Below are 25562 nucleotides of genomic sequence, written 5' to 3'. Positions count from 1 at the left end.
AGCGCTTCAGCAGTCCAAGTGGAAGAGAGCAGCTCAAACAGTCAAGCAGCTCAAACGATCAAGCAGCTGGCCAGTCGGTTGCGCTGCGCTAGAATCCATAAAGATACAAATACAAGGTGATATGGGACATCTCAAGGAAAGCCCTTTGAGCGCTCTCGGTAAATCAGAGGTCGAGTCGCATGTGAAGAGCATCCTCTCCGTCGGCGTAGTAAGCCTTTTCCACGCCGTGAACCTGGAAGCCGAGCGTATCGCGATACAGTCCGATCGCAGCACGGTTCGTCTGTCGGACATGTAAAGAGACAAACTTGGCGCCGAATACATCTCGCATCGCCTCCTCTGAATGGTAGAGTAGAGTAGAGTAGAGTACAGTAGAGTAGAGAATTACGCCAGGCAATAAAGAAGAGTGTGTCAGTCAGATCGCCTCACTATGCCAAAGATAGCTGCACTTACGACTCTGCTTCATGAGCTTGTTGGCCAAACCAAGTCGACGATATGATCGAAGCACACTGATGCTTGTCACGTGTCCGTGAGGGATGCCCTCCGCTGGTTCTTCCTCCATCTTGCCGAGAATGTATCCGACGACCCTTCCCTTTTCGTCCTCGGCAACGTAGGAGAGCTGAGGCCAGGTCAAAGCATGGTAGAGATAGTATCGTAGTGTGTAGTTCTCCGGCAGATTGTGCAGGTTGCAGTTCTGCATGCCCAGCAGGTCATCGATCTGTCGCCGACGGCAATGGTCGAAAGCAAGAAGAATAGTTGGTCAGTAAGCTCTATCCCTTCCTCGACGGCATCATCTTCCAAAGGCTTCCAGGATACGCACTGTTGCTTCGCGAATGTTCATGATGAATTGCAAGCCAGCGAGTTTGCTCAAGTTGGAGGTCTCGTTGTTATAGAGTTGCTTTGAAAGGTAGAGAGAGCGGCAAGGTAGGATAACGCCAACAGCTCCTTCTCAAGGTGGAGCCTTCGCAGTCACGTGTGGATTTTTGGCCCGATTACGATTTGACAACCGATGTGGCCGATGGCCCCGACGCAAGCAGGTCATGTGCAGAATAATGCATTCATTCCAAAGGGTCGAGCGTTGCATTCTGTTGCGTGTGTGTGTAGAGATTTCTAACGTATTTTCGCTCAACTGCCCACTTTCTCGCCCCCTTTTCGGTTCATTTGGCGGGCCCTTGCGGGAGGAGAGACGCAGACACACAACACACACACCTCTTTCTCTCTCCCCCTGACGTGTTTGCTTGTAAGGGTGACTGTCTGACTGTTTGAATTGTGTCAATTTGGTTTTTTTTTGTTTTTTGTTTTTTGTTTTTTGTTTTTTGTTTTTTGTTTTTTTTTTTTTTGGCGCTGCTCACCCCCACGACATGCTCTCTCTGTCTGGTGGCTCCTCCACGCAACGCAGGCAACACACGCTTACGCTTCACCAAATTCCAACAGAGGAGACCAGCGCAATCCGCGACAGACAAACCACACCCCCCCCCCCAACCCCCACTTTTGACTTTCTTGCGTCACGCTTCTTCTTGGTTTGCCGACGAAGCCTTTGTGTAGCCTCCCATACCATCTTGGCTCATCGCACCACAGCATCACAGCATCGTCAAAAGTCGGCATCTTTGCTTTTCATCTTGATTTCGTCAACTACCAAGTCTCTTGATCGCATCAGATAGTCATCTCTCTCTTTCGCCTACCCATCTTTGCCTCCATTACGGCCGACCCTTACAATTAGAAACGAATGTTTCGCAGACACGACAAGGACACCTCTAAGGGAAGCAAGAAGGATACTAACAAGTCTCATCCAATGACCGACGCAGCAAAGAGTGGTCGTCCAGGCAACCTCGACGCCTCCCAACAGGAGGCGCTCGACCAGTTCCGCTCCATCATCCAGCAGAAGGGCCTCTTCAACCCAGAGCGTCACGACGATGCCTGCTTGTGTCGATTCCTTCGTGCTCGAAAGTGGGACTTGCCAGCCACAGAGGCCATGTTCACCGAGGCCGAAAAGTGGAGGGCCGAGTTCAAGGTCGAGCAGCTTTACCACTCTTTCGAGTACCCCGAAAAGGAGAAGGTCGATCAGTACTATCCCCAGTACTACCACAAGACTGACAAAGACGGTCGTCCGATCTACATTGAGCAGCTCGGCAAGCTCGATCTCAAGGCTCTTTACCAAGTCACCACTCCAGAACGTCAGATCCAGAAGCTCGTCGTCGAGTACGAAAAGTTCCAGCGAGAACGTCTTCCCGTCTGCTCCGCTCACAAGCGAGAGCTCGTCGAGACTTCCTGCACCATCATGGACCTTAAGAACGTCGGTATCTCTCAATTCTGGAAGGTCTCCGGATACGTTCAGCAGGCCTCCAACATCGGTCAGCACTACTACCCTGAGACGATGGGCAAGTTCTACATCATCAACTCGCCCTACATCTTCACCACTGTCTGGTCCGTCATCAAGGGCTGGCTCGACCCCGTCACCGTCGACAAGATCAAGATTCTCGGTCACAAGTACCAAGACGAGCTCCTCCAGCAGATCCCTGCCGAAAACTTGCCCGCCAGCCTTGGAGGCAAGTGCGACTGTCAACGTGGATGCTCTCTTTCCGACGCAGGGCCGTGGAACACTGAGGAAGGTCGTCAGATCATCGACAAGGTCAGGGTAGAGGAGAAGCACAAGAGGGAACAGCACGAGCGCAATGCCTCCCTTGTTGCTACCGATGCTTCCACCCACGATGCTTCTACCCACGATGCTTCTACCCCCGCTGCTCCCGTTGCCCAAAACGGCTCGGCACCTGCTTAAAAAAAAAAAAAAAAAGTGTCGCCGCTTCAACAACTACGGCATTTACCATTCCTGGCCTGTCTATTCTTCTCTCGGAACGGTTGCACACATCAGCGCTTTCATCCGCCTGGCTGCCCGTCATAACCTTCATGTACTTAGTTTATTTATTTATTTTTTTCTTCTTTTTTTGGTTCTTTTCCCTTCCAACTTAGCTTTCGTCACCAACCGCACTTTTCGTGAAATAGATCCATCGCACATCTTCAAAACTGCTCTTCCATCACAGAAAGCACAGAAAACTGCATGTGGCTCAGGGTTACTACCAACAGTCGAGGTGAGCTGCAAGATACGCTTAAGTCCGACAAGTCTGTTGCCGATTCAAGGCTGTGTAGCTTCACAATATTCCTAACAATATTCGGTAATTGGAATATAGGTGTTCGTGTAGAAGGGAAATGCAACAATGGCTCCTTAGCTCAGTTGGTTAGAGCGTAGCACTGTTAATGCTGAGGTCGGCGGTTCGAGCCCGCCAGGGGTCGGTGATTGCGATTTATTTTATCCGATTTCTCCTTTTTTTTTTTTCCTTTCTTTTTGACATTCCTCCCAGATTCTGCCATGCGTATATCTCCTCGTTTTCATGACACCCAAGCAGAACAGAAGAGACTAGGCTTGCTTAAAACATACCTGGAATGCAATACCCAACATCGCCCTATTCAAAGCCATCAACATGACAGAAATAGTGCAGATACAAGAAAGCAGAAGCACACCTTCTATCCTCTCATGATTCTGCAAGCGTTCTTCAAGACAGCAAAGACAGGTTCGTACAGTTCTGTTCGAGTCGGAATACAAATGCACTCGCTAAGGCCGACTGAAACTTGATTGCCATGCAATGATAACGATGATGATGCAAAGTCTATTTGGCGAGATGGCCTGTGTCAGCACGAGAAGAAACAGAGGGCGGCGTAAGGCCCTCGCCTGTGCTTGGTGGGCTGGAATGATGTACAAAAGGACTGAGGATCGGAGAAACGTCCGAGTCAGAGGGATTGCTGTTACCATCCGAATGCAATCGCTTGTGCGGTGGAGGCTGTGCTTGACCAGCGTTGCTTTGTAACCTTTGAAGCGGACTGTCCTTGGCGCTGAGCAATTGTGGATTGATAATGCAAGCTTTGCTTTCAAGGCATGTGACACTCTCAGCGCTCGATTGACGCGATCCTGATTGAGTTGCTTCGTGGAAAAGGCCATCACCTTCGGATGGAGGGTTCAGTTGAGCTGTCTGTCTTACGGGACTGCTCGACGCCGAGGGCACCAGACTCGGCGCCTCGCTGGTACGTGTGCACACGGGACCTCCCACGGGATACCTTTGCCTCTCCTGGTTAGTCAGCTGTGATTGATGAGAGTTGCGAGGGCGGTTGTTCTGATCTGATGCTTGAGTCCAGACCAAGCCACTTGTGAAATCTTCGGATGCGCCGATACCGCTGTTGCTCCTGAAGGCGGGCGTGCGCTGATCTGTGGTCATTGCCATCTTGCCACCAAATCCGAGCGGCTGGGGAGGAATGATCTGAATCGAGTCTCTGTTGAGAGGCGAGTGTGGTAGATATGAGTCGCGCCGACCGGAATTCGACATGTATGATAGCTGTGAAGCAGGAGGAGATTTGAGATACGACCTTTTGAGAGTCATGGTAGACGACGAGCTGGAAATGGTGGAAGCACCTCGATAATGCGGATCGTAGATGTCTGAAGGGGCGCAAAGGACTACCGATTCCAGACGGCCGACAGATGGTGAAGGCATTTCGTTTGTGCAAGTAGATGCAAGGCCATCGTTTTGTGGCTGCCAGTTGGCTGTGCAAGATGAGGAGGCGGCGAGGTAATGTGATGAGCCTGCGCCTCTGTGTTTAGAATCGAGGGTAGGAAGATGGGATACATTTGACATGACAACACCGCCATGATAAGCTGTTGGTGGTTGGCTGACAGGAGGCAGTTGCTCTGGACGATACATGCAATTCCAGACTTTGCGATAGGTTTTGTAGGCAACGAAGACGAGTGCGATGCCTCCAAAGATCGAGGCAACTACGATCGCAGCTGTGTTGGGCTGTGACATGCTGGGCAAGAGTCGAGTTGGGATCAGAGCTTATTGCCGCAGCCTCTTCGTGCTTCGATGGACGCACTGCTGAAGATTCAAGGGACCTATGCGATTCGTGTCGTCGTGATCATGCTGGAGTCGATTGAGCTTTTGGCCGAGGCTGCGAGTCGAATGTGCGAATTTCTATCGATGTAGCGCAGTGAGTCGTGCCTTGACTGTGCGCTGTCTTATCCTTGGGTCAGCAGAGGCGGGGGAAAGCTTGCAAGGATAAAGGGACCTGCGTGCCTGGAAGGCAAGGAGGTTGAGGCGACGGAAGCCTACGAAAGCGACTATGGATGTACGAGAAGAAAGGTCAAAGATGATGTACCTGAATGAAAAGAGGATGCAGCGTCTGGCAGCAAGGAGGAAGGTTTTGCTTGATCACAACCGAACGATCCTTGACAGGATCAATGAGGCACAGTGCAGTTCAGCAGAGTTGCACTGCTGGGGCAAAGGGTGGTCGTGGCAAAAAATGATGAGCGTGATGAGAGTGATGAAAGTGATAAAAGTGATAAAAGTGATAAAAGTGATAAAAGTGATGAGAGTGATGAGAGTGCCGAACTGGTCGTCGGAGTTACAAAGCCCAAAGTAAGAAAGATTCGAGAGAACAACCTTGGCCAAGGAAGGCTGAGCATGACGGGGCAGACCCAGAGAGGCGTGCGTGTAGGAAGCGAGGTCAAGGTAGGATTGATACAGATTCACATTTTTGCTTGCCGAAAGGCAGTTGCTGCAGCGTGTAGTCACAAAGAACAAGCCTCGATTTCCTCTTTTTCTCTTGTCATCTTCCTCCCAACCGCTTGTTTTGTTTTGTTTTGTTTTGTTTTTGTTTTGTTTTTCTTTTCTTTTGGTTTGTTTTTGTTTTGTTTTGTTTTGTTTTGTTTTTCTTTTCTTTTCTTGTTGTTCTGATTGGACTTGATGATCTGCAAGGCACTCACGCACCTCTCCTGACGTAGACAATCGCACAGCAAACATGTTTCCGAGTCGGCTCATCTTCCGATGGATGCCCCCTCCACCTCCCGATCCAACGACTTGACCCGATCTACCTCCTTTCCATCTTGACCAGACGCCGTGTCTCCACGGAGGCAAGCCTCAGGCAAGCCTCAGGCAAGCCTCAGGCAAGCTCGAGCCTGTTAGAGCACCTCCTCTTTTTCTGTTTTCTGTTCTGTTTCTTTCTCCACATCAGGCTTCTTTGAAAGTCAGTCCTCCAACACACTCATCCTTTCATCGTGACCAGCATCAACGAACAACGAACAAGTATTTCCTTGCCTACAATCCTCAGCGCAGATTAACCACATTGGAGCTTGCTCTCGCTTGTCAGTAGGGGTGGGGTGCTGCATGTCGCAACTCCCACCTTTCCTTCCAAGTCGAGATCTTCGAGACTTGCGGGCGCTCGACCTGACCTCGCCCGAATGTCTCGATGCTGTTCGGAGCAATCTTGATAGCCTAGCTATCCTACTTGGTGCGAGCGGTGGTCAAATCATCCACGCACCACCGAAACTTGAGCAAGTCTACGAGCAGGACAGCTGCTTACACGAGCCAGCTGTGGAGCATCCGCCAAGGGAGGTCGACTCATTTGAAAAGAGCTATCTTACACGATGGCTCACCAGGCTTATTTCCGAGCTCTTGTCCATCTCGACCGACGATGACGCGACCACCGCTAGCTTGCAACGCCTCTCAGAGCGATGTGCCGAGCTGCTTGCCCTCTCCGCCGGTAGGATGGCCGCAGGTGCATCGGTGCAGGACCACATCTTCCAGCTTGACGACCAGACCCTGAGTGTCAAGTTAAGAGATGGTGCGCTTGTGCATGATTCGCTTGGCACACATACATGGGGAGCTGCTCCTATCCTCTCGCAGCTCCTTCTCCCTCTGAAAGCAGATACTTGTCAAGACCTAAACATTCTCGAGCTTGGTGCTGGCACCGGCCTGGTCGGCTTGGCGATAGCATTGTGGTCTCGCCAACATCGAACCGAGAGCGCGACCCGCTTAGTCTGCTCTGACTACCATCCCACAGTCCTCGAAAATCTTGCACACAATCTTGCACTCAATGGCTGGCCATCTTCAGGCAAGACAGCCTCTTCATCCGCGTCTGTTGAAGTGATTGTACGCTCTCTCGACTGGCAGAGCGTCCACGGAGCACAGTATGGAGATGCATCGGATCAAGTGCAGAAGCTAACCTCCCAAACATTGCCTAGTCACCTTGCTCAGCTCAAGAATTGCCACTGGGCCGCACCTTTGGACGCAGAGACGTACTCTGGCTCTTTCGACCTCCTTGTTGCAGCAGATTGCATCTACGATCCTCTCCATCCCTTCTGGATCCGCTCAGTGGCACAAAAGCTCCTAAGGATGCCAGACAGCGCAGCTAGAGCGAAGCCGTTGCTGCATGTCATGGTTCCGCTCCGACCAACGCATCAGCAAGAGATGGAAGCCGTCTATCAAGCCTTCCAGCCAGAGCTAGATGAAGATTGTCCTCAGCTCGTCATCTTGTCCGAACAGGACTACCAAGGGTACGAGAACTTTGGAGCATGGAACTCTGTTGTCAGAGGCGGCGACGATACATCCCAAAGCCAACCCGAGGGTGGTCTACCAAGAACGTATCGTTGGTTCCAGATAGGCTGGCAGAGCTGAAAATGTTCGACTGCACAGAGCATCAAATCGAAATCAAAGAGAGTCGGATGATCGGGACTAGCCCACACCCGATGAGTATATCTGCCGATGCAAGCCATCTACAGGGCTCGTGCGTGTGAGCTGCTCTAATTCAATTCGTCGGTGCCCACGAAAATGGTGGTGACCGAAAAAGAGAGAGAGAGAGAGAGAGAGAGAGAGAGAGAGAGAGAGAGAGACCCAATCAGAATTGAACGTCGACCAGAATTGAACGTCGACTCTATGCGGCTCCTGACCGAGATTTCAGTTCTGCAGAGGCTTTGCGGCGCAACATTTCAAGGCTCGTCAAGACACAGCAGCCAAGCCTATATGTTCTCTCGTCAAGTTGGAGGCTCAAGCTCTCTTTCCGTAAGCTGCCCTCGGCTCAATCCACAATGAAACGCGCCAAAATGGTGCAGACAGCAGAAAACAAGTGCGAGAAAGTGAGGTGGCTTTGCTCCGCCTCGACTCGCCTGCCCTATTCTTTTTCTGACCTTGGGCATCTGAGTTTGGCTATCCTGCGTTTGGCGATCCCGCGTTTGGCCTGCTGCTTGCCTCTCACTCTCTCGCTCGAGGCAAGAGGCTTTTGGTCGTCTCATTTCGGGAGCTGCGATATTTTGCCCCTGCCGCTTGCTCATCTCACGACACACACAAACTCGAGGAGCGGCGTCAGCATTTCCCTTGCCTTCGCTCCCCACCACCACCCTCTCACTGCACAGCGTCCCTCATTCGTCGTCTTTTCACTGCGTAAGTGTCCACTGCCTCCCTCTTCAATCGGCCTCTCTCCTCTTAGCCTGCTCGTCGTCATCCGCTCTTCCCTTGTCTGGCACCCTTGTCTGGCCACCCTTGTTGTGCCCCACTCGCCTCACCTGCCCCACACTTGCTGTCCGTTCCTTTTCCCCTGCCCGTGTACGTTTTGTTTCTCTGTGTATGCTCTGGCTTTCGCCCTTGCTCCGCCCACTCTCGCTCTTGCTGCGTGTCGTCGTCGTCGCTGCTTGGCCCCCCTTCGCCCTCGCTCCCCCTCTGCCTCTGGGTTCAACTTGCTCTGGGTTCAACCGGGTTCAACCTGCACGCTGGTGGCTGCCAGTCTCGCAGCTCTCGAAACTTCATTTCACCTTTTCCCTTTCCCTGTTCCCCCCTTTTTCTTTTTTTTTCTCTTTTTTTTTTTTTTTTTTTTCTCTTCTTTTTTTCTTTTTGGCTCGCTGTGACCAGGTGCATCCTCATCGCACTTTGTCCGTCGTTTCGTCTTGCCCTTCATCTCGCCCTTCAACAGCAGTTGTGCTCACCACTTGCATTCTGCCTCAGTACTATCACTAGCTCCTCTCTACAGTCACATGCTGAGAGCAAAGCAGCTTCTTGACCCACCAAAGCCCTCTTTTCCCTTTCATCGTCGTTCTCGTTGTCGGTAAGTGCCTCCTCTTTCCCTCCCCTCCCTCCCTCCCTCCCTTGCTTGCTTGCTTGCTTGGTAGCTCTCTTTTTCCCTTGCTGCTGCCGATCCTCTTCCCGAGCCTGCTTCCTCGTCGTCTAGTGCTGCTCTTGGCCATCCTGCCACAGTCCTTGTCGTTGCCGCCGCCGCCTTTCATGTGTAGTGTAGTTTGTTTTGTCAGTGACCTAGCTCCTCTTGAACCCTGTCGGCTCGTCATGCCTCTGCTCGTGCCCTTGGCGACTTGCATGCTGCAATCATGTCGCTCTCGTCGCTCCTCGTTGACTTCACTTGGGCTGCACAGGTGACAATGGCTCGATGCATCAAGGTCTGAGAGGCGACGTCCACATGCTTCTTTCATCAGAGACAGAGACAGTTAGAAGACATCCAAGCCATGATTGCTGCCGTCGAAGCGCTTGGCTCTATCCCTTTCCCTCTATCTCTTTCCCTCTATCTCTTTCCCTCTATCCCCTTTCCCTCTGCACCTGTCGAGAGCTTCGAGGCGATCTTGATGATCCCGCCTATGTCCGAAACACCCACAGATCCAACACCTCGGATGGCAGCTCTCCCCGTTTGACATCCATTCACCGTCGTTGCCAAGATCCAGCTTCTGGCATGGATGGCTCAGTCGCGATGTGGCCGATTTGCCACCTCTCCTAGTGGATCTAACAATGATCTTAATTCTCTCTGATCTGGCGCTTCGATCTTCAGTCGGCCGATTCCGATTTCGATTCCGATTTCGATTCCGATTTCGATCCCGATTTCGATCCCGATTTTGCAACTGCCAAGGGATATTCCGTTGGTCGCGCTTAGACTCTCTGCTCAGCTGCCTCTTGCTCGACGCGTTGCTGTTTTTGCCATTCCCGCTCCTCATTTCGCGTTGCAAACAACCCACACAACGCGCTACGCGCTACAGTACCGCCGCCATCTCATCCATCCATCCAACCTCTCCTCCACCTCCCTCTCCTTCTCACCTCCCTTGCCTTGGCCTCCATTTCAGCTTCTTCATATCTTGATTTTTTTTTTTTCCAACCTTGTTTCTGACTTGGCTTGCTCCTCTCCTCGCCTTGCCACATACTATCAGCGACCTTCTTCGCTAGTCTCTTTTCACTTGTCAACCCGCTACGCATTGTCCTCGTCGCTGCATTCACTTCTGACGCGTGGTATGTTACCATCCCCCCATTTGACGCGTCTGTTGCGCACATATGACGCGTCTACGCTCATCTGCTGACATCCGCCAACGAACCGCCCCCCCGCGCCCCCGCCCCCGCCCCTTCATCTCGCATCTTGACACGTGCCCATCTCGCTGCCACCATCTCACGCTCGCCTTTCTTCGCGACGGGATCGTAGTGGCGGATTGAAGTGATTCGCGTCGTTTCGCGACGAGTACACCTTTACTGACGAGCTGCTCTTCCATGGACTCGCAGCAACTCGTTTCGCCGCAAGAAGCGGCCGCTCAAGCCCAGGCCCGAAGAATGCAACCATCTGACGCACTTGGCCACCACAGTCATCACCATCACTCTCACGGAAGCGACGACGACGTTTCTTCAGGTCAATACTTTAACCCAGCAGCCATGGTATGTATCCCTATTCTAACCCATCCCCCTTTCTCACCTCCACTCTGCGCAATGCCTCTTATGTCTCACGACACTGACAGCTGACTCTCTCTCCCGCCTTCTTGTTACAACAGCACTCACGAAACATCGGAATCAACGACGGCAACGCGCCGTCCCACTACGGCGGCATGCAGCTGCCCCCTCTCGGCGCCGGCCAGAGCAACGGAAGCCATGGGAGCATGGGCCACCACGCCTATGGCTACGGCGGTCAGTCGCATGCCATGCCTTCGCAGCTGTCCTATCCTCAGCACTCGCCTAATCCCTCGCACGCCCACATCTCGGCTGGTCAGAACCCCGGTCCCATGTCCATGTACGGTTATGGCGTCCACCACTCCTCTCCCCAGCAGCACTACTCGCATGTACCCGGACAAGCTGCCCACGGCGGAATGGGTGGTTTGGTCGGCGGAGCTGGCTCGAACCCCATGATGGGTGCCCCCGGTGGAGCCTCTTCTGGCAACGACTTCAACCACGGTTTCGGTCACCAATCGCACTACCAACAGTACTTCCAGCCTCAAAACCTTCAGAGCATCTCTCCTAGCCAGGCTGGCGCCCCTCCTTCCTCCGCCAACGCTGCTGCCACCGCTGCCGCCAACACCGCCGGCACCGCTGCTGCTGCTAAGGGCTCGGGCAAGACCGCCAAGGCTCCCAAGGCTCCCAAAGCCCCTAAGGTGGATAAGAAGGCTGCTGCTGCTGCCACCTCCGCCGCTGTACCCGTCAAGACTGCCCCCGAGCCCAAGGCCAAGGGTTCCAAGAAGGGTGCCAGCGCTGACGCACCAAAGGCCAAGTCCAAGGCACATCCTTATGCCCAGCCCGAGCCTGCCAGCGAGGCTAAGCCTGCTAAAAAGTCCAAGAAGAGCGAGGACCCTCCCAAGCCTTTGACGCTCAAGTCGCGTTTGAAGCCCCCGAAACAGGCTCCCTCGGCTTGGCAAATCTTCTTCACGGAAGAGCTTCAAAAGATCAAGGCTCAGAGCCCCGACGAGCGCCTCAACGTTGCTCACGTCGCCAAGGATGCCGGTCAGCGCTATGCCGCCCTGCCCGAGTCCAAGAAGCAAGAGTTCCACCGTCGCAGCCTCGAGGCCAAGGAGCAGTGGGAGCGTGAGATGGCTGAGTGGAAGTCCAAGCTGACCCCCGAGGACATTCGTCAAGAGAACCTTTACCGTTCTGCTCAGAGGAAGGCCGGCAAATCGAGAAAGGGTAATCTCAAGGACCCCAATGCTCCGAAGAAGCCCCTCTCGGCCTACTTCTTGTTCCTTCGAGCCATCCGAGCCGACCCCAACATGACACAAGCCGTCTTCGAGGGTGAGCAAGAGACCACCAAGCAAAGTGTTCTTGCTGCCGCCAAGTGGCGAAGTTTGAGCGAGCCTGAGAAGCAGCCCTACTTGGATCGCGCCGAGGCCGACAAGGCTCGATACGAGCGTCTGCGACGCGAATACGAAGCCAACAACGGCCTTGAATCCTGATCTTGGAGTATCGCGTGCTGTCCTTTGTAGTCTGTTCTCGTTGCTACCTATACCACCCGTTCTTCCGTCCTCCCCTTCTCGTAATGTTGTAGTCTTATCGCACCCTTGATCTCCAGCCGCGTCGTTCGGTCAACTCGTGTCGTGCCCTTTTCCCTGACTTCTTTCTCCCCCTTTTTTTCCCGCCAAGTCATCTTGGTTGCCGAGCACATTCATCCCCGCAAGGCAAGCAGATCGCTCGTCCATGTATTTTTGCACCCCCTTTTTTTTTTATAACTTTCCTCGCCCATCTCGGAGACTCTCATGTGTCGTCTGTAAACCAAGTGGGAGTAAGTGCGAAGGATGTATGTCCGTGTGTCCGTGTGTCGGCGTGTCGGCGTGTCGGCGTGTGCGTGCGCCGCTCAACAAGCTGCGGTGTTCAACTCATCACAAGCCTTGCACAATGCCAAGGATTGGAAGCGGAATGCAGTTTTTGCGTCTTGCTCTCAAGTGATCATTGTCATGTTTGCATGATCGATGCTATAGACGACATTAGCGACGACATATGATACTGATTGCAAGCAGCGACAGTGTCAAGAGGCATGTACAAAGCGAATGACCATGATCGAGGTGTTATCCGTGCTGAATTCTGACAAGGCATGCTCGAGCAATCGTTGCGAGGCCTCTTGAGGATCCTGAAGGTCCTTGATGAGATCCACCGCTTCTTGATCCTCAATAACGTCCCAAAGCTGTCCAAACAATGGATGGTCAGCCTGGCACGAAAGCGGGAGCAACTCGATCTGGACTGTGAAAGACTTACCCCATCGCAGGCAATAATAAGGAAGCTATCTTCGCTCCCAAGAACGGTCTCGGTCGTGTATGGAGAACCGACGACGAACTCTTTCATCGCAGAATCTCCTAATGAGCGAGTCACGGCAAGTACACCGTTGACGCGAGAGTTCATCACGAAACCTCCTGCATCGGTGATCCGCTTAGCTTCTTGTGCATCAGAGCCCTTGTGATCGTAGCTGAGGCGAACTGCTTTACCGTCGCGGCTGTCATGGTCGTCAGATTGATTTGCAAGAAAGTTGTTGCTGTCAGCGATCGTATGGTCGTGCGTCGGAATGTCCACATACTTGTCCACTTACCAGAGCACGGCCCGCGCGTCACCGACGTTGGCGGTGTACAACACTCTTCTGGGTGTTGCGGACGATATCTCTGTACGCTTACCATCCGCTGATTCGAAGCGCTTTGAGATCCTGCCCCAGAGACCATCGCCCGTCGCCGCCTCCTTGCTTGTCTCGGAGGCTGTTGTGTCGCTGTTCCCCTTTCCACCCACGTTCGGGTTTGCATTCGCTTTCAGTGGGCGGCTAGACTCGTCTTCGAGCCGTAAGAAAGCAACGGCGGCAGTGCATCCGCTGGAGGAGCCCTTCTGACTGGCGAGGCTGGCAAGCTCCTTGTCGACGATATGGAAGGTGGCATTAAGCAGGTCGGGGACTGGCTTGTCAGAGTCGAACTCTAACGTCTTGAGGAGATACTGTATCAATCACAGGTGGCCCAATCGCATCAGTGATACGTCAAAGTTTGGAAAGAGCGAGAAGGGCAGGTTCTTACCTGATGAAAGTTCTGACCGCACCATTCGGCAGCGTCCTTGCCGGCATGTCCATCGAAAATACCGAAGAAGCCTTGGCCATGGACGTCTCCAAAGTCGTACACAAAGGCGTGTGCATCCTCCATTGCCCTTCGCCAACGTTTGTTCGAGTCCTCTGATATGCCGACGCGGAATGACATGCCTTGGGTGGCACCCGAACCTGAGCCCTGTGCGCTTGCGCCATCCTCCTTCGACTGAGATAGATTAGGATGCTGGTTCAAGACCTATTACAGAGTGCAGCACCGGAGGAACAGTCAGTATGATGGAGCCAGTGAATGAACTTGCGAGGACGCTGTCCGTCTGTTTGTGGACTCACACCATGTGTGTGAATGCCGTCAGCTACGGTGACCGGCGCTGATTCGGCATCTCCTGATTTCCTGTTGTAGCATATCAAAAACCCAGCGGCCAGGTTAGCAGGTTTTACTCTTCAAACAGTTACACCATCTTGCGTCACTCACTTCTCGCGAGCAGCCATCGCTGCTGCTAGTTAGTCGGTGGAATGGCACCTCCTTCTACAGCGTGCAATCAATCGCGCTTGTCCCTGGGTCGTCGTTCGTTTTGCTTTGTGAAGGAAAGCTACGCTTAAACGCAGCAGCAGTGGCTTGATACGGATCAATCGCGACTATCAGTGTTGATGGTTTCGGCTTCGAGGCTTCGTTGGTGGTTGAGAAAGGAGGCTGGGTTGCTGCTGAGCAAGAATATGGCGGATTGGATGTCGATCTCCAGGCCAACTGCGGGCTGTCCGGCTGACTGTGCCTTTTCTTTTTCCGTTAAATTTACCGTTAGTGTTGCTGAACAGGCGAAATTCGCATGTGACGTGCATACTTTCGCGACCGCTGTGGAATCAGTTGAGAATATAGACACCACTTCCTCAACCTGCCACCAAACCCTGCGCACGCATTGGAGGCGCAAGTGCGCACGAAATGTGAAAGAATTCCACCGAGTCACGGCCTTCTGGCCGATTTCAGCGAAATCGGTCAGACCGAATCGGAGATACCTCGGAAAATCTCCAGAGTTTATCCCGGATGCCAACGGGGTGAAGCTTGTGAAAGCATACACCGCTTATTCACAAAGCTGACTCAGGCATGAGAAACATGCAAAGGATGACATAGCAACCGCTTGGGAGCCCTGAAGGATAGGTGGCTCAAGAGCTCTGTAGGAGAGATACTCATCCAAGCTAGCCTGACATCCACAGAGACAGTGTTAATGCATATATATACTCATGCCTGTAGTCTCAATTTGTTCAAATATGATAATGATTCCAGTTACCATACACCTGTACAAAGGGAGCCTGATTGTGGCCCTGACAAAGTGGTGTTTTCTACCTTTAACTTCAACTGATTCAAAGTCTGATGCTCTACCGACTGAGCTGGCCCTTTACCTTGACAACAGAATAAAGGAAATTTATTGTCAGGGGTCTCGCACCTGAAACCTGATATCTGTAGTAGAAATGCATCTATTACAGATCCTGTCAAGATATGTGGTAATGTGCTGTGTATTATTATTCTTGTCGAGTTATGTCATAGAAGGGCCTCTATGACTTTCCTTGCCCAAATCTGTGATAGATTGATTGATATTGCAGGTTTTGACTGACCACTGTGGACACTCCATCCAGAGGTAGCTTGGCACAATCAATAACAATGAATGTATTACAATGACACCAAGGTCTGGTGTGAATAATGTTGTTGTCACTGACATGAGTGTCCAGTGTGTCAACTGAGTGTTTGAAGTGATCCCTGGACCACAGTGGATGACTGCCTTCAGTTCTATGACCACAAGCTGGACTGCAGGTTACTATGAACTGCCTTTGGTGTTGATTGTTATCTGGACTGCTGGTTCTATGAACTGCCTTCGGATGTCAGTGAGTGGTGATACAACACACATGCTACAATTGGAGCAATCTATTATGATTGCAACTTGCTGACAGAAAACTAATGTATACTTTATGTCGAAGTGATAACTAGTTTTATGGTGTAGAGTGGATGGATCTCCACTTGGCTACCATGACAAGGAGGTATGACTATATATAGCATCTTCACAGTGTCGCCTGTGACTCTGTTCCAACCCCCTCTCCAGGGAGTACCTTCTTTGTCAAGCACTATACCAGAGTCGCTGCCATTGTGTCTCGTCCTTGGCAGCCCTTGCTCCTCCTGTGTCAGTGTCAATGAGGACCAGCACCATCTCATCATTGATAGGGGTCTCCCCACTTCATCCTAATGACAGTGCATGCCCCCCCACCCCCTCTTTCACCTACTTCCTGACTTTGGCACCCATCTTCTTATGCCGACTTCATCATAGTGTAGGGCCCCTCCCTCATCCAGTGGTGACCTCAAGTGTCCTTGCCACTAGTCTCCACTGGATCTGTCATACAATCATCCTTGCCACTAATCTCTGCAGGATATGTAATACAATCCTGTTTACTACAGATCCTGGCAAGGTTTGTGATACCATTATTGCTTGTGCCAATCTAGGTCAGATCTGCCATAGAGCTGTTTCTTCTACAGATCTCAGTGAACTCTCCTGCAAGTCCCACAATCTGCCCAATCCCTCATTTCCCATGCTCCCTTCATATGAATTGACAGATCTTCCTGCTTCCTGCACATCCAGGCCCATGACAAGCGGTTGGAAAAGACGACCCAAAAGTCTTGGATACCAATGTTGAGTGTAGCGGCAATTGCAGATAGTGACACATGTGACACAGAGCAAGCAAAACAGTATCAGGAACTTGTGGGACAACTACTCTGGGTATCAAATATGGTAAGGCCCAACATCTCAATTGACATAGGGATTCTGGCATGCTACATGTCAACCCTGACAATTGGAGCATGGAGTGCAGCAATACATTTATTGAAGTACCTTCACCAAACAAATGAGTACCAACTACAATTGGGAGGGGAAGCAACCAAACTTGCAAGTGGTCTGGTGGTCATGTATACTGACACCAACTGGGTGTCAGACCCCACAAATGGGCATAGAAGCACATCTGGTGCAGTTACATACATTTACAGATGTCCAGTGAGTTGGAAATCACATGTCCAGAAGTGCATAGCACTATCAGCAGTAGAGGCAGAGTTTGTTGCTGCATTGGAAGCTGCACAAGAGGCTCTTTTCTTTTCATACTTGCTTAGGGACTTAGGAGTGTTGAATGTCAAGCTGGTACTTCACACAGATAGTCAGGGGTGCATACAGGTTAGCAGGGACCCAGCAAAGCACTGGAAGCTAAAACATATCAACACCAGATACTATTTTGTTAGGGATCACATACAGGACATGGACATAATGATAGAGTACATTTGGACAGCCAAGAACATCATGGACATGCTAACAAAGCCACTCAAAAGGTTAGATACATCATGATTAGCAAACCTAATAGGCCTGGGAACACCATCAAAGGTGGAGTTAAAGATGCAACAGAATTACCAAGAGCTTAGCTGAGATGTGAGAGAGCTGAGACACCAAGAGGCCAAGGGACATGCATGCATAGTCAGCACATGGCAACCAATCAGGAGATGCTTGTGGGAGACAACACTGAGACATGAAGAAGACAATGCTGAGACAACATGTGGTGCACACAGTTAGTGAGGCAGCAATAGGGTATCTCATGGACACTTGACATTGTATATAAACAAGCATCTTCATAGCTATAGTTCACAAGAAATCTCAGAGAGTTGCATCTACCATACACCTGTGTGAAAGAAGCTAGAACGTAGCCCGGACGAAGTGGTGTATTGCATAACTTCAACTGAAGGATGCAGCATCGTAACATCAGATAAGAGCCCAACATTTGACCTCGCTAGCGCCGCACAGTCGGCGGCGGCGGCCTCGACCGGTTAGATCCAGGCAAGGTCATCAGCCGCCTTGTTTCAACCCCTTGGTTGCAACAACCTCGATACATCGAAAGCATCGGTCCGGTGGCTTCACCAGCCTGTACCGCGGTTCGCTACTGTTCAATTCATGCAACCGACGTTGCACAACGGCGTTGGCTTGAGCTTCAAGATGATGTTGCTGGCCTGAAGGCAGCTGCTTGGGACCTTACTAGCATGGGATTGCTGAACGTGATGATCCAGCACGACTCTGAAAGGTCGGGTGGAACAGATCTAATCGGGGATCGGGCAGGGCCGATCTGAGTAAGGGTTCAGATACTACTGGGTCCCGCTCGTTGTCATACTTTATATATGTCAAGCGGAGAGCTCGAGGCTCTCGCCATGTTCTTTTCGTATGTCAATATAGTATAGTGCTTTGCTCTTTAGCTCGAACACCGTACTTAGACTGATATCTCCCGATAAGCTCTGTCGCTAAGTGTCACTTTTCTTTCATCAGGAATGGATATGCGGCAGTTGTCTGATTGTATGCTGATAGATAAGCTAAGAATGACGGGCGCGACGATCAACAAGCGGTATAAGTCAAAGCACAGTACTGCTGCTATTGGGGCAGAAACACTATAATGAGAAAAATGACACTTAGCGACGCTTATCGGGCGATATCAGTCAGAGCACAGTATTCCAGCTATTGAGCAGTCACACTATACTATATTGACCTGAGGAGAACATGGTAGCAGCCTCGAGCTCTCTGCTTGATAAATATATATACAGTGGTGGCACATACCCAAAGGTGGGAGTGTGCCCCTTAATAACGAAGTGCGGCAACGAGTGAGGCCCAGTAGTATCCAATCCCTTACCGTAATGGCTCTGCCCGACCTCATCCATATCGGCTTATATTCCCATCATTATCTTGCTGGGTCGTATTCTTCAGCACACTATACTCGATTGACTAAGAAAAGAATGTGGTGGCAGCCTGGAGCTCTCCACTTGATATACAGTATGCATGTAAACTGTCCCAAGATTTTACATGTCACCATACATCACTCTAATGCTCAATAGCTATAAGTTGTATTGCCACACTGTCTGATATCATCTGAAAGTGCTGCTTCTTCTCTCCAAGACTATGGAATTGATATTGACATTGACTATAAAAAATTGTGCTATGAAGAAGAGCCGATTTTTTTTTTATTGTGGGACAGTTTATGGAGCATGCTCCCAAATAGTGACACCACTCCATTCCTGACCTTGTGGGCTTTTGACTACAATGAAACTTGTAATGTAACTTGGTGGGCACCTTCATACACATTGAAAGTAGTGATGTGGAAAGTTTCAGCTCAATCAGATGACTGTGAGTGATCTGGCAGCACTTCCAGTCTGACACTATCATATCTATACCATCATGACAAAAACCACTCTCGAGAAGCACCAATTGGCACTCTTTCACCTCCAAAATGGAGAATCTACCTGTTCAGTTGCTGAGAAACTCGGTCTGAGCAAGTCTACAGTGTCTTGCATCAGCAAAAGTGCCTCTGCCAATGCTCCAAAGTCAAAGGGGGGCCAGCCAAGAAAACTCCAGCCTCGTCATGTTCACTTCCTGGACCACTATTTCAAGCTCAATTCAACCTCCATGGTCAGGAAAGCATGTCATGCACTGCAGGAGACATTTCACATCAAAGCATGCCCAATGACAGTAAGAAAAGCACTTCATTACTGTCATTACAAAGCATGAAGGTTAGTGAATAAACTGAAGCTACTCAAGAGGCATTACAAAGCACATCTCAAATTTGCAAATGAGCACAAGGACATGACTGTTGAGGATTGGAAGAAGGTGGTATGGTCTGATGAGACAAAGATCAACTTCTTTGGACCAGATGGGAAGCAGTTCTGTTGGATTAAGAATGCCAGCTTCAACAGCAAGCTTGTCAGGCTGACAGTCAAGTTCAGCAGTGGCTCCATCATGATCTGGGGCTGTATGACATGGGAAGGGGTCAGAGGTATATGCTTGGTGCTGGGATCAATGAATTCAGACAAATACATTGATATCCTGAATGACAAGCTTTTTGTCATGGGCCTGAATGCTCAAGAAGCAGGAGGGTCGCTGGTTCATATGGAAGGAGCACAGGTATCGGAGATCTAGTTGATACCAGTAGAGAGCATGGTTGTAGTGCAGTCTCCATGGAGACCATGGACTCCTATGGATTCACATGCAAAGGAGGACTGGGCCCATATGCAAGGAGGGCCAGGCACAGCCATGAAGAGGACCAAGCTCAAGGAGCATGCAGATGGTTACCACTCAGGGGCTCGAGAGACAAGAGTCAAAGGAACCATCACCAGTCAAAGGAGAAGGAGCAGTGTATAGGAAACCAGCAAGCAGGTCCTGAGGAGGAGGAGCAGTGTCGAAGGAGTCGACACAGCTCAAGAGGCACAAGGGTGCCAAGCAAGCAGGATAGCAAGGAGGAGGAGCAGTGTCAAAGGAGTTGATAGCTCAAGGAGGACAGGAGTGGTGCTAGAGGGGCCCCCTGTACAAGTACTCAATGAAGAAGGTACTCTCTGTAGAGAGAGCAGGAGCAGCATCGCTGGCGACACTGTGAAGAGGTATATAACCATACTTTCTCATCATCAAAGGTCAAGTGGATCCTCATCCACTCTACACACATCATAACTAGTTATCACTTCAGCATAAGTATATATTAGTTTCAGTCAGCATAGTTGCAATCTATCAAGGTTGCTCCTCATTGTAGTGCATGTGTTGTATCACCACTACCTGATGTCCAAAGGTGGTTCATAGCAAACCAGCAGTCCGGATATAGATAGAACCGAAGGCAGTAGTCCACTGTGGTCTGGGGATCACTTCAAGCATCAAGTCAACACACTGGACACTTGTGTTGACACCACCAACTTTATCACCAACACCATCAACCTCATTATCATCAACACTCACCAACCTTATCAACCTCATCATCATCAACACTCACACCAGACCTTGGTGTCATCATAACCTATGTATTGATATTGATCATGCCAAGCTACCCCTGAATGGAGTGTCCACAGAGGTCAGCCAAAACCTACGATAGTATATACAATGAACACCACCCACTGCCATTGTGCAACTTGATAGTTGCCAAGCAACTAGCTTGTCAAGACTGATACCGAGACAATAGCTGTTGCACAGTTTGATAGTCACTGAGTATCCCGACAGACCGACCTGGGTTTCAGGCGCGAGACCCCTGACACTTTTGAAAACAATCTCAGATTTGCGGCTTCAGCATGCATACACCAACGTCATGTTTCAGCAAGACAATGACCCGAAACACATGTCGAAGAAGACAAAAACGTGGTTGGAAGGCAATAGCATTAAGGTTATGCAATGGCTGGGGCAGTTGCCAGACTTGAACCTGATTGAACACCTCTGGCACCATCTCAAAATGTGACTTTCATGGTATAGTATGATTGCGAAGTCCAGGGATGAACTGCTCAAGAGATGTGAAGCTGAATGGACAGCGATCACTCCAGAGACATGTAGGATGCTAATAGAGAGCATGCCAGACTGCATCAAGGCAGTTCTGAAGGCCAAAGGAGGGAATACAAAGTACTAAGGTGTTCTCGAGGAGTGCTCCATAAACTGTCCCACAATATAAATTTTTTTGGCTCTTCTTCATAGCACAATTTTTTTTAGTCAATGTCAATATCAATTCCACAGTCTTGGAGAGAAGAAGCAGCACTTTCAGACGATATCAGACAGTGTGGCAATACAACTTATAGCTATTGAGCATTAGAGTGATGTATGGTGACATGTAAAATCTTGGGACAGTTTATGTGCATACTGTATATACATAGTAGTGGCACATGCCAAAGGTGGGAGCATCTTTTTTAATGACGGAGTGTGACAACGAGCGGGACTAAGTGGTACCCGATCTCTTCCGTATCAGCTTTATGTCAACTTATATCATGATATTGAGGAAAGAAGTGACACTTATCGGGAGATATCAGTTTAAGCACAGTGTTCAAGCTATTGAGCAAAACACTATACTATATTGACCTAGGGAAAGAATGTGGTGGATGCCTCAAGCTCTCCGCTTGATATATATACAAAGTGTCGGCACATACCCATAGATGGGCGCATCCCCCTTAATGACGAAGTATGACAACGAGTGGGACACAGTTGTACCTGATCCCTCGCTTGTATCGGCTTCGCCTGAGCCCCGATCAGAACTGCTTTGCCCGATGGCTTATCACCACCCTGCTGGATCGTATCCTTTAGCACATATTGAATCGTTACCTTCAGCAGTGAGAGCTTGCTACCCATCATTTCAATCAAGTCACACAGCATTTTTTGATGCGAGCGAAGCAAAGTCAAATTGTCATTTCCGCTGCAGGATAATCATTTTAGAGATTTTTGTGTCTTAACTTTTTCAAATCCCTTTTTCCTTATCGATGCACTTCTGTCGTTTGGTGACAGAAAATATATCTTGAGCACCAGCGAAGACATTTGCTCGCTTCACCGACCACCGTTAGCACAAGGGGTTGCTGAACGTTACGATCCAGTAAAATGCTAAAAGATGACATAGGCCGATATGATTAAGAGATCGCGCAGAGCAAACATAGTAGGAGATCGGGTAGAGCCGATTGATAAGTGATAAAAGATTAAAGGAGGACGAAGGACGGATGTCGACACTCAGCTGTCGACGGCAGTCAGAGCACAGTACTGCTGCTATTGGGGCAGAAACACTATACTCGATTGACTAAAGGAACGTGGTGAGAGCCTAGAGCTCTCAGCTTGATATATATACATCTTCGCAGCACATGCCGAATGTGGGAGTATCCTATGCTGAAAGTTACGATCCAGCAAGACGTTAAATATGATATAAGGCGATGTGATAAGAGATCGGGCGGACCAGATACAGTAAAAGATCGGGTATAGCTTAGTCCCGCTCGTTGTCACATTGCGTCGTTGAGAAGGAATCATCCACCTTTGGCATGTGTCGTCATCATGTATATATATCAAGCGGAGAGCTCCAGGCTGCCGCCATGTTCTTTTCTTAGGTCAAATATAGTATAGTGTTTCTGCTCAATAGCTGCAATACTGTGCTCTGACTGATATCGACCGCCAAGCGTCGACAACCGTCCTTTTCTATTATTTCATCCGTTATATGCAACGTCTTGATTGAAATCGATGAGATTTGTTTTGATATTGACCGGCTATAAATAAAACTTTGTCACTAGTCGATGGGCACACGGTAATTATTTTATTCTGTCTGTGTCTAAATGAAAGTTCTCGAGGAAAATTTGGGCAACTCTGTCACTTTCGAATTTCAATTTATCAACGTTGTTCCGAAAAATCATTCGGAAGACTGAGCGTGCATCGCAATTGATGAGTCGTTTGGGTTGGTATTGCGCTAGCTGCAGTTTTTAGTGACGCGGAGATAAAGTCCGGATATTTGCCTCAAATTGACTAAATTCAGTCACTGATGAAACAAGAGTGACACTTGGCTGTTGGAAAATTTAACTCTGATCGACACTTATCGGGAGATATCAGTCCAAGTACGATGTTCAAGCTTTTGAGCTAAAACACTATATTATATTGACATAAGGGAAGAACGTAGCAGTAGCCTCAAGCTCTCTGCTCATTATCTATATACATTTGTGGTTTGTGGCTGACTGTGGGAGCATCCCACCTAGTGTGGAAGTATGACAACAGATGGGACCCAGCAGTCCTAAATCTCCATCACATCGGCCCACCCAATCCCTGATCAGATCAACTTTCCCTGATCTGTCATCAGAATGTGCTCTACTGGATTGTTATCTCCAGCACCCCTCTTGATCCAGTATGCACTTTTGATGTTGTCAGGCCAAACAGTTCTCAAAGGTGCAGGAGTGTTGGTGCTGTAAGCAGCTTTGTCAGGATATCAGCAAGATTCTCACTACTCTGGACTGGAGCCACTGTGAGTTGCCAACTTGCAATCTTGTCCCACAAGGGAAAGTGGGCAATGTTGATGTGCTTCATCCTTTTGAAGTGCTGGGGATCACTTGCAACAGCACGAGCTCCTAATGAGTCACTGTACAAGACTGGTATGCCTTGTTCGAAGGCAAGTTCTCCATTGTGGGAATGAATGATTGAGATCCCAGCACTTACATGAATCCTGGCTGTCTTTGGTGTTGGTTGCTCTAGCTTGTGTAAGAACATTGAGGTCCATAGTAGTTCCCTGGCAGCTGCTGCTAATGCTATGTATTCTGCCTCTACAGAACTGTTTGCTACCATTGGCTGAAGTTAGGAGGACCAGCTGCATACAAGCCCACCAATGGTGAAGACATACCCAGAGGTTGACCTCCTGCAGTTGTGTGACCCAGCCCAATTGCTATCAGCCCACCCTGCAAGCATCCATTCACTGGTAGGTGTCCTTACCAAGAGGCTAATCCCTGCAGTTCCTCTGAGATACCTCAATATATGTTTGGCAGCTGCAAGGTGTTCCCCTGACAGGTTTGCGACAAACCACATGCAATGACCCACAGCAAAGGCAATGTTGGGCCTTCTACCCTGAGCAAACCATAAGAATGATCCCATGAGCAATGCGTAGTGACATACCCCTTCTGCGCTGGCTATGTCGCCTTCTCGTGGTTGTAAGCAGTCGTGCGCCTGAAAGCAGAATTGGTGTTTCCGATTGATATCAGTGAGATCAACCAAGTGAGCTCTTTTTCGTAGGTTTTGATGAAAAGAACCAGAAGACTTAGTTCTGGTAGGTTTCAACTGACCACCTTGAACACTCCATTCAGAGGCTATGCAGCATGTCCATAGAACTCAGACTGGGAATGCTTATGAGATACAGCCTTCTGTTACAGCACAAGTGCTCATAGTGCTGTTGCTTGATGAACTTTGTCATTATCTGGACCACAATAAGGTTATCACCTACAGATGAGAGGGGGTACTGGACCACAGGTGTTATACACCACCTTCAGTGATTGACTGGACTGCAGGTGTTGAGCAACATCACCTACAGTGAGAGACTGGACCACAAGTGTTAGAGAACACTGCCTACAGTTGATGTCCAACAGTGATGCAACACACACACTCGGGTATTGTTGCAAGAGCCCTGCTTTTGCAATGATGTGTAACTAAGTAAAGAGTAAGAAAGTATAGAGTAGAGTGGATGAAGATCCACTTGTATGCTATGAGGAAGTGAGAGTATTTATGTGTTTGTTTGGTGTCGCCCTGCGACACCTCTCCTGCTCCTCCTGAGCTGTGTCGACCTCTACGGTGTCATGGGGCCGGATGCGCAGGAAGCAGGAAGAACCGAAGTCATATGAGGAGGAGCACAGGAATCATGGGATCAGGCAAAACAAGGGTTTACAACAGAGTTCATTGAGATCTGTAGTAGAGAGGCTCTACAACAAATTCCATCCAAATTGGTACAAGCAGGATCTTACAACAAAGCCTGCTGGAATCTGTAATAGCAAGATTGTATGACAGATCTTGCGGAAACCAGTGAGAGGACACCAATTTCACAGATCTCACAACAAGACCGATGTTGAGGACATTGGGTCCACCACTCCAATGAAGCAGGGGGGACAATGAACTCAGAGCAAGAGTATGGTGTCAGGGGTCTCGCGCCTGAAACCCAGGTCGGTCTGTCGAGATACTTGGTGACTATCGAGTTGTGCAACAGCTATTGTCTCAGTGTCGGTCTCAACAAGCTAGTCATTCGGCGACTATCAAGTTGCACAATGACAGCGGGTGGCATTCATTGTATATACTATCATAGGTTTCAGCTGACCTCTGTGGACACTACATTCAGGGGTAGCTCGGCATGATCAATATCAATGCTTAGATTAGGATGACACCAAGGTCTGGTGTGAGTGTTGATGATGATGAGGTTGATGGTGTTGGTGATAAGGTTGGTGGCATCAACATGAGTGTCCAGTGTGTTGACTGATGCTTGAGGTGATCCCCGGACCGCAGTGGACTACTGCCTTCGGTTCTATCTTGATCTGGACTGCTAACCTGCTATGGGGCGCCTTTGGACATCAGGTAGTGGTGATACAACACACACACTACGATGAGGAGCAACCTTGATAGATTGCTGCTATGCTGACTGAAACTAATATATACTTATGC

At 49.8% G+C, this 25562-nt stretch overlaps 6 protein-coding genes and 1 non-coding gene across 7 annotated transcripts; 4 read left to right on the top strand and 3 right to left on the bottom strand.

Moving 5' to 3' along the window:
• Window positions 1–163: 163 nt before the first annotated feature.
• Window positions 164–838, bottom strand: UHO2_01673 (putative N-terminal acetyltransferase complex subunit ARD1; the record flags this gene model as incomplete). Its single annotated transcript, XM_041559110.1, has 3 exons — window positions 164–336; window positions 451–715; window positions 818–838. 3 exons carry the CDS (start codon window positions 836–838, stop codon window positions 164–166), a joined length of 459 nt encoding a protein of 152 aa, XP_041415044.1.
• An 885-nt stretch (window positions 839–1723) lies between these two features.
• On the top strand, window positions 1724–2773 carry UHO2_01672 (putative SEC14 -phosphatidylinositol(PI)/phosphatidylcholine(PC) transfer protein; the record flags this gene model as incomplete). The annotated part of the gene is made up of 1 exon (XM_041559109.1): window positions 1724–2773. The coding sequence occupies one exon, from the start codon at window positions 1724–1726 to the stop codon at window positions 2771–2773; it is 1050 nt and encodes a 349-aa protein (XP_041415043.1).
• Window positions 2774–3211: 438 nt separating this feature from the next.
• Window positions 3212–3285, top strand: tRNA-Asn(GTT). Its single transcript has one exon. It is a non-coding gene; the product is annotated as a tRNA-Asn (tRNA).
• A 374-nt stretch (window positions 3286–3659) lies between these two features.
• Window positions 3660–4844, bottom strand: UHO2_01671 (uncharacterized protein; the record flags this gene model as incomplete). Its single annotated transcript, XM_041559108.1, has 1 exon — window positions 3660–4844. The coding sequence occupies one exon, from the start codon at window positions 4842–4844 to the stop codon at window positions 3660–3662; it is 1185 nt and encodes a 394-aa protein (XP_041415042.1).
• A 1356-nt stretch (window positions 4845–6200) lies between these two features.
• UHO2_01670 (uncharacterized protein) lies at window positions 6201–7490 on the top strand (the record flags this gene model as incomplete). Its single annotated transcript, XM_041559107.1, has 1 exon — window positions 6201–7490. One exon carries the CDS (start codon window positions 6201–6203, stop codon window positions 7488–7490), a length of 1290 nt encoding a protein of 429 aa, XP_041415041.1.
• Window positions 7491–10343: 2853 nt separating this feature from the next.
• On the top strand, window positions 10344–12004 carry UHO2_01669 (uncharacterized protein; the record flags this gene model as incomplete). The annotated part of the gene is made up of 2 exons (XM_041559106.1): window positions 10344–10505; window positions 10619–12004. 2 exons carry the CDS (start codon window positions 10344–10346, stop codon window positions 12002–12004), a joined length of 1548 nt encoding a protein of 515 aa, XP_041415040.1.
• A 569-nt stretch (window positions 12005–12573) lies between these two features.
• Window positions 12574–14106, bottom strand: UHO2_01668 (uncharacterized protein; the record flags this gene model as incomplete). Its single annotated transcript, XM_041559105.1, has 6 exons — window positions 12574–12753; window positions 12801–13035; window positions 13129–13517; window positions 13595–13825; window positions 13975–14008; window positions 14090–14106. 6 exons carry the CDS (start codon window positions 14104–14106, stop codon window positions 12574–12576), a joined length of 1086 nt encoding a protein of 361 aa, XP_041415039.1.
• Window positions 14107–25562: the final 11456 nt, after the last annotated feature.

This window comes from Ustilago hordei, assembly GCF_900519145.1.
Source record: "Ustilago hordei strain Uho2 genome assembly, contig: UHO2_contig_03, whole genome shotgun sequence".
Lineage (NCBI taxonomy): Eukaryota > Fungi > Basidiomycota > Ustilaginomycetes > Ustilaginales > Ustilaginaceae > Ustilago > Ustilago hordei.
This window is presented reverse-complemented; position numbering and strand designations above follow the sequence as displayed.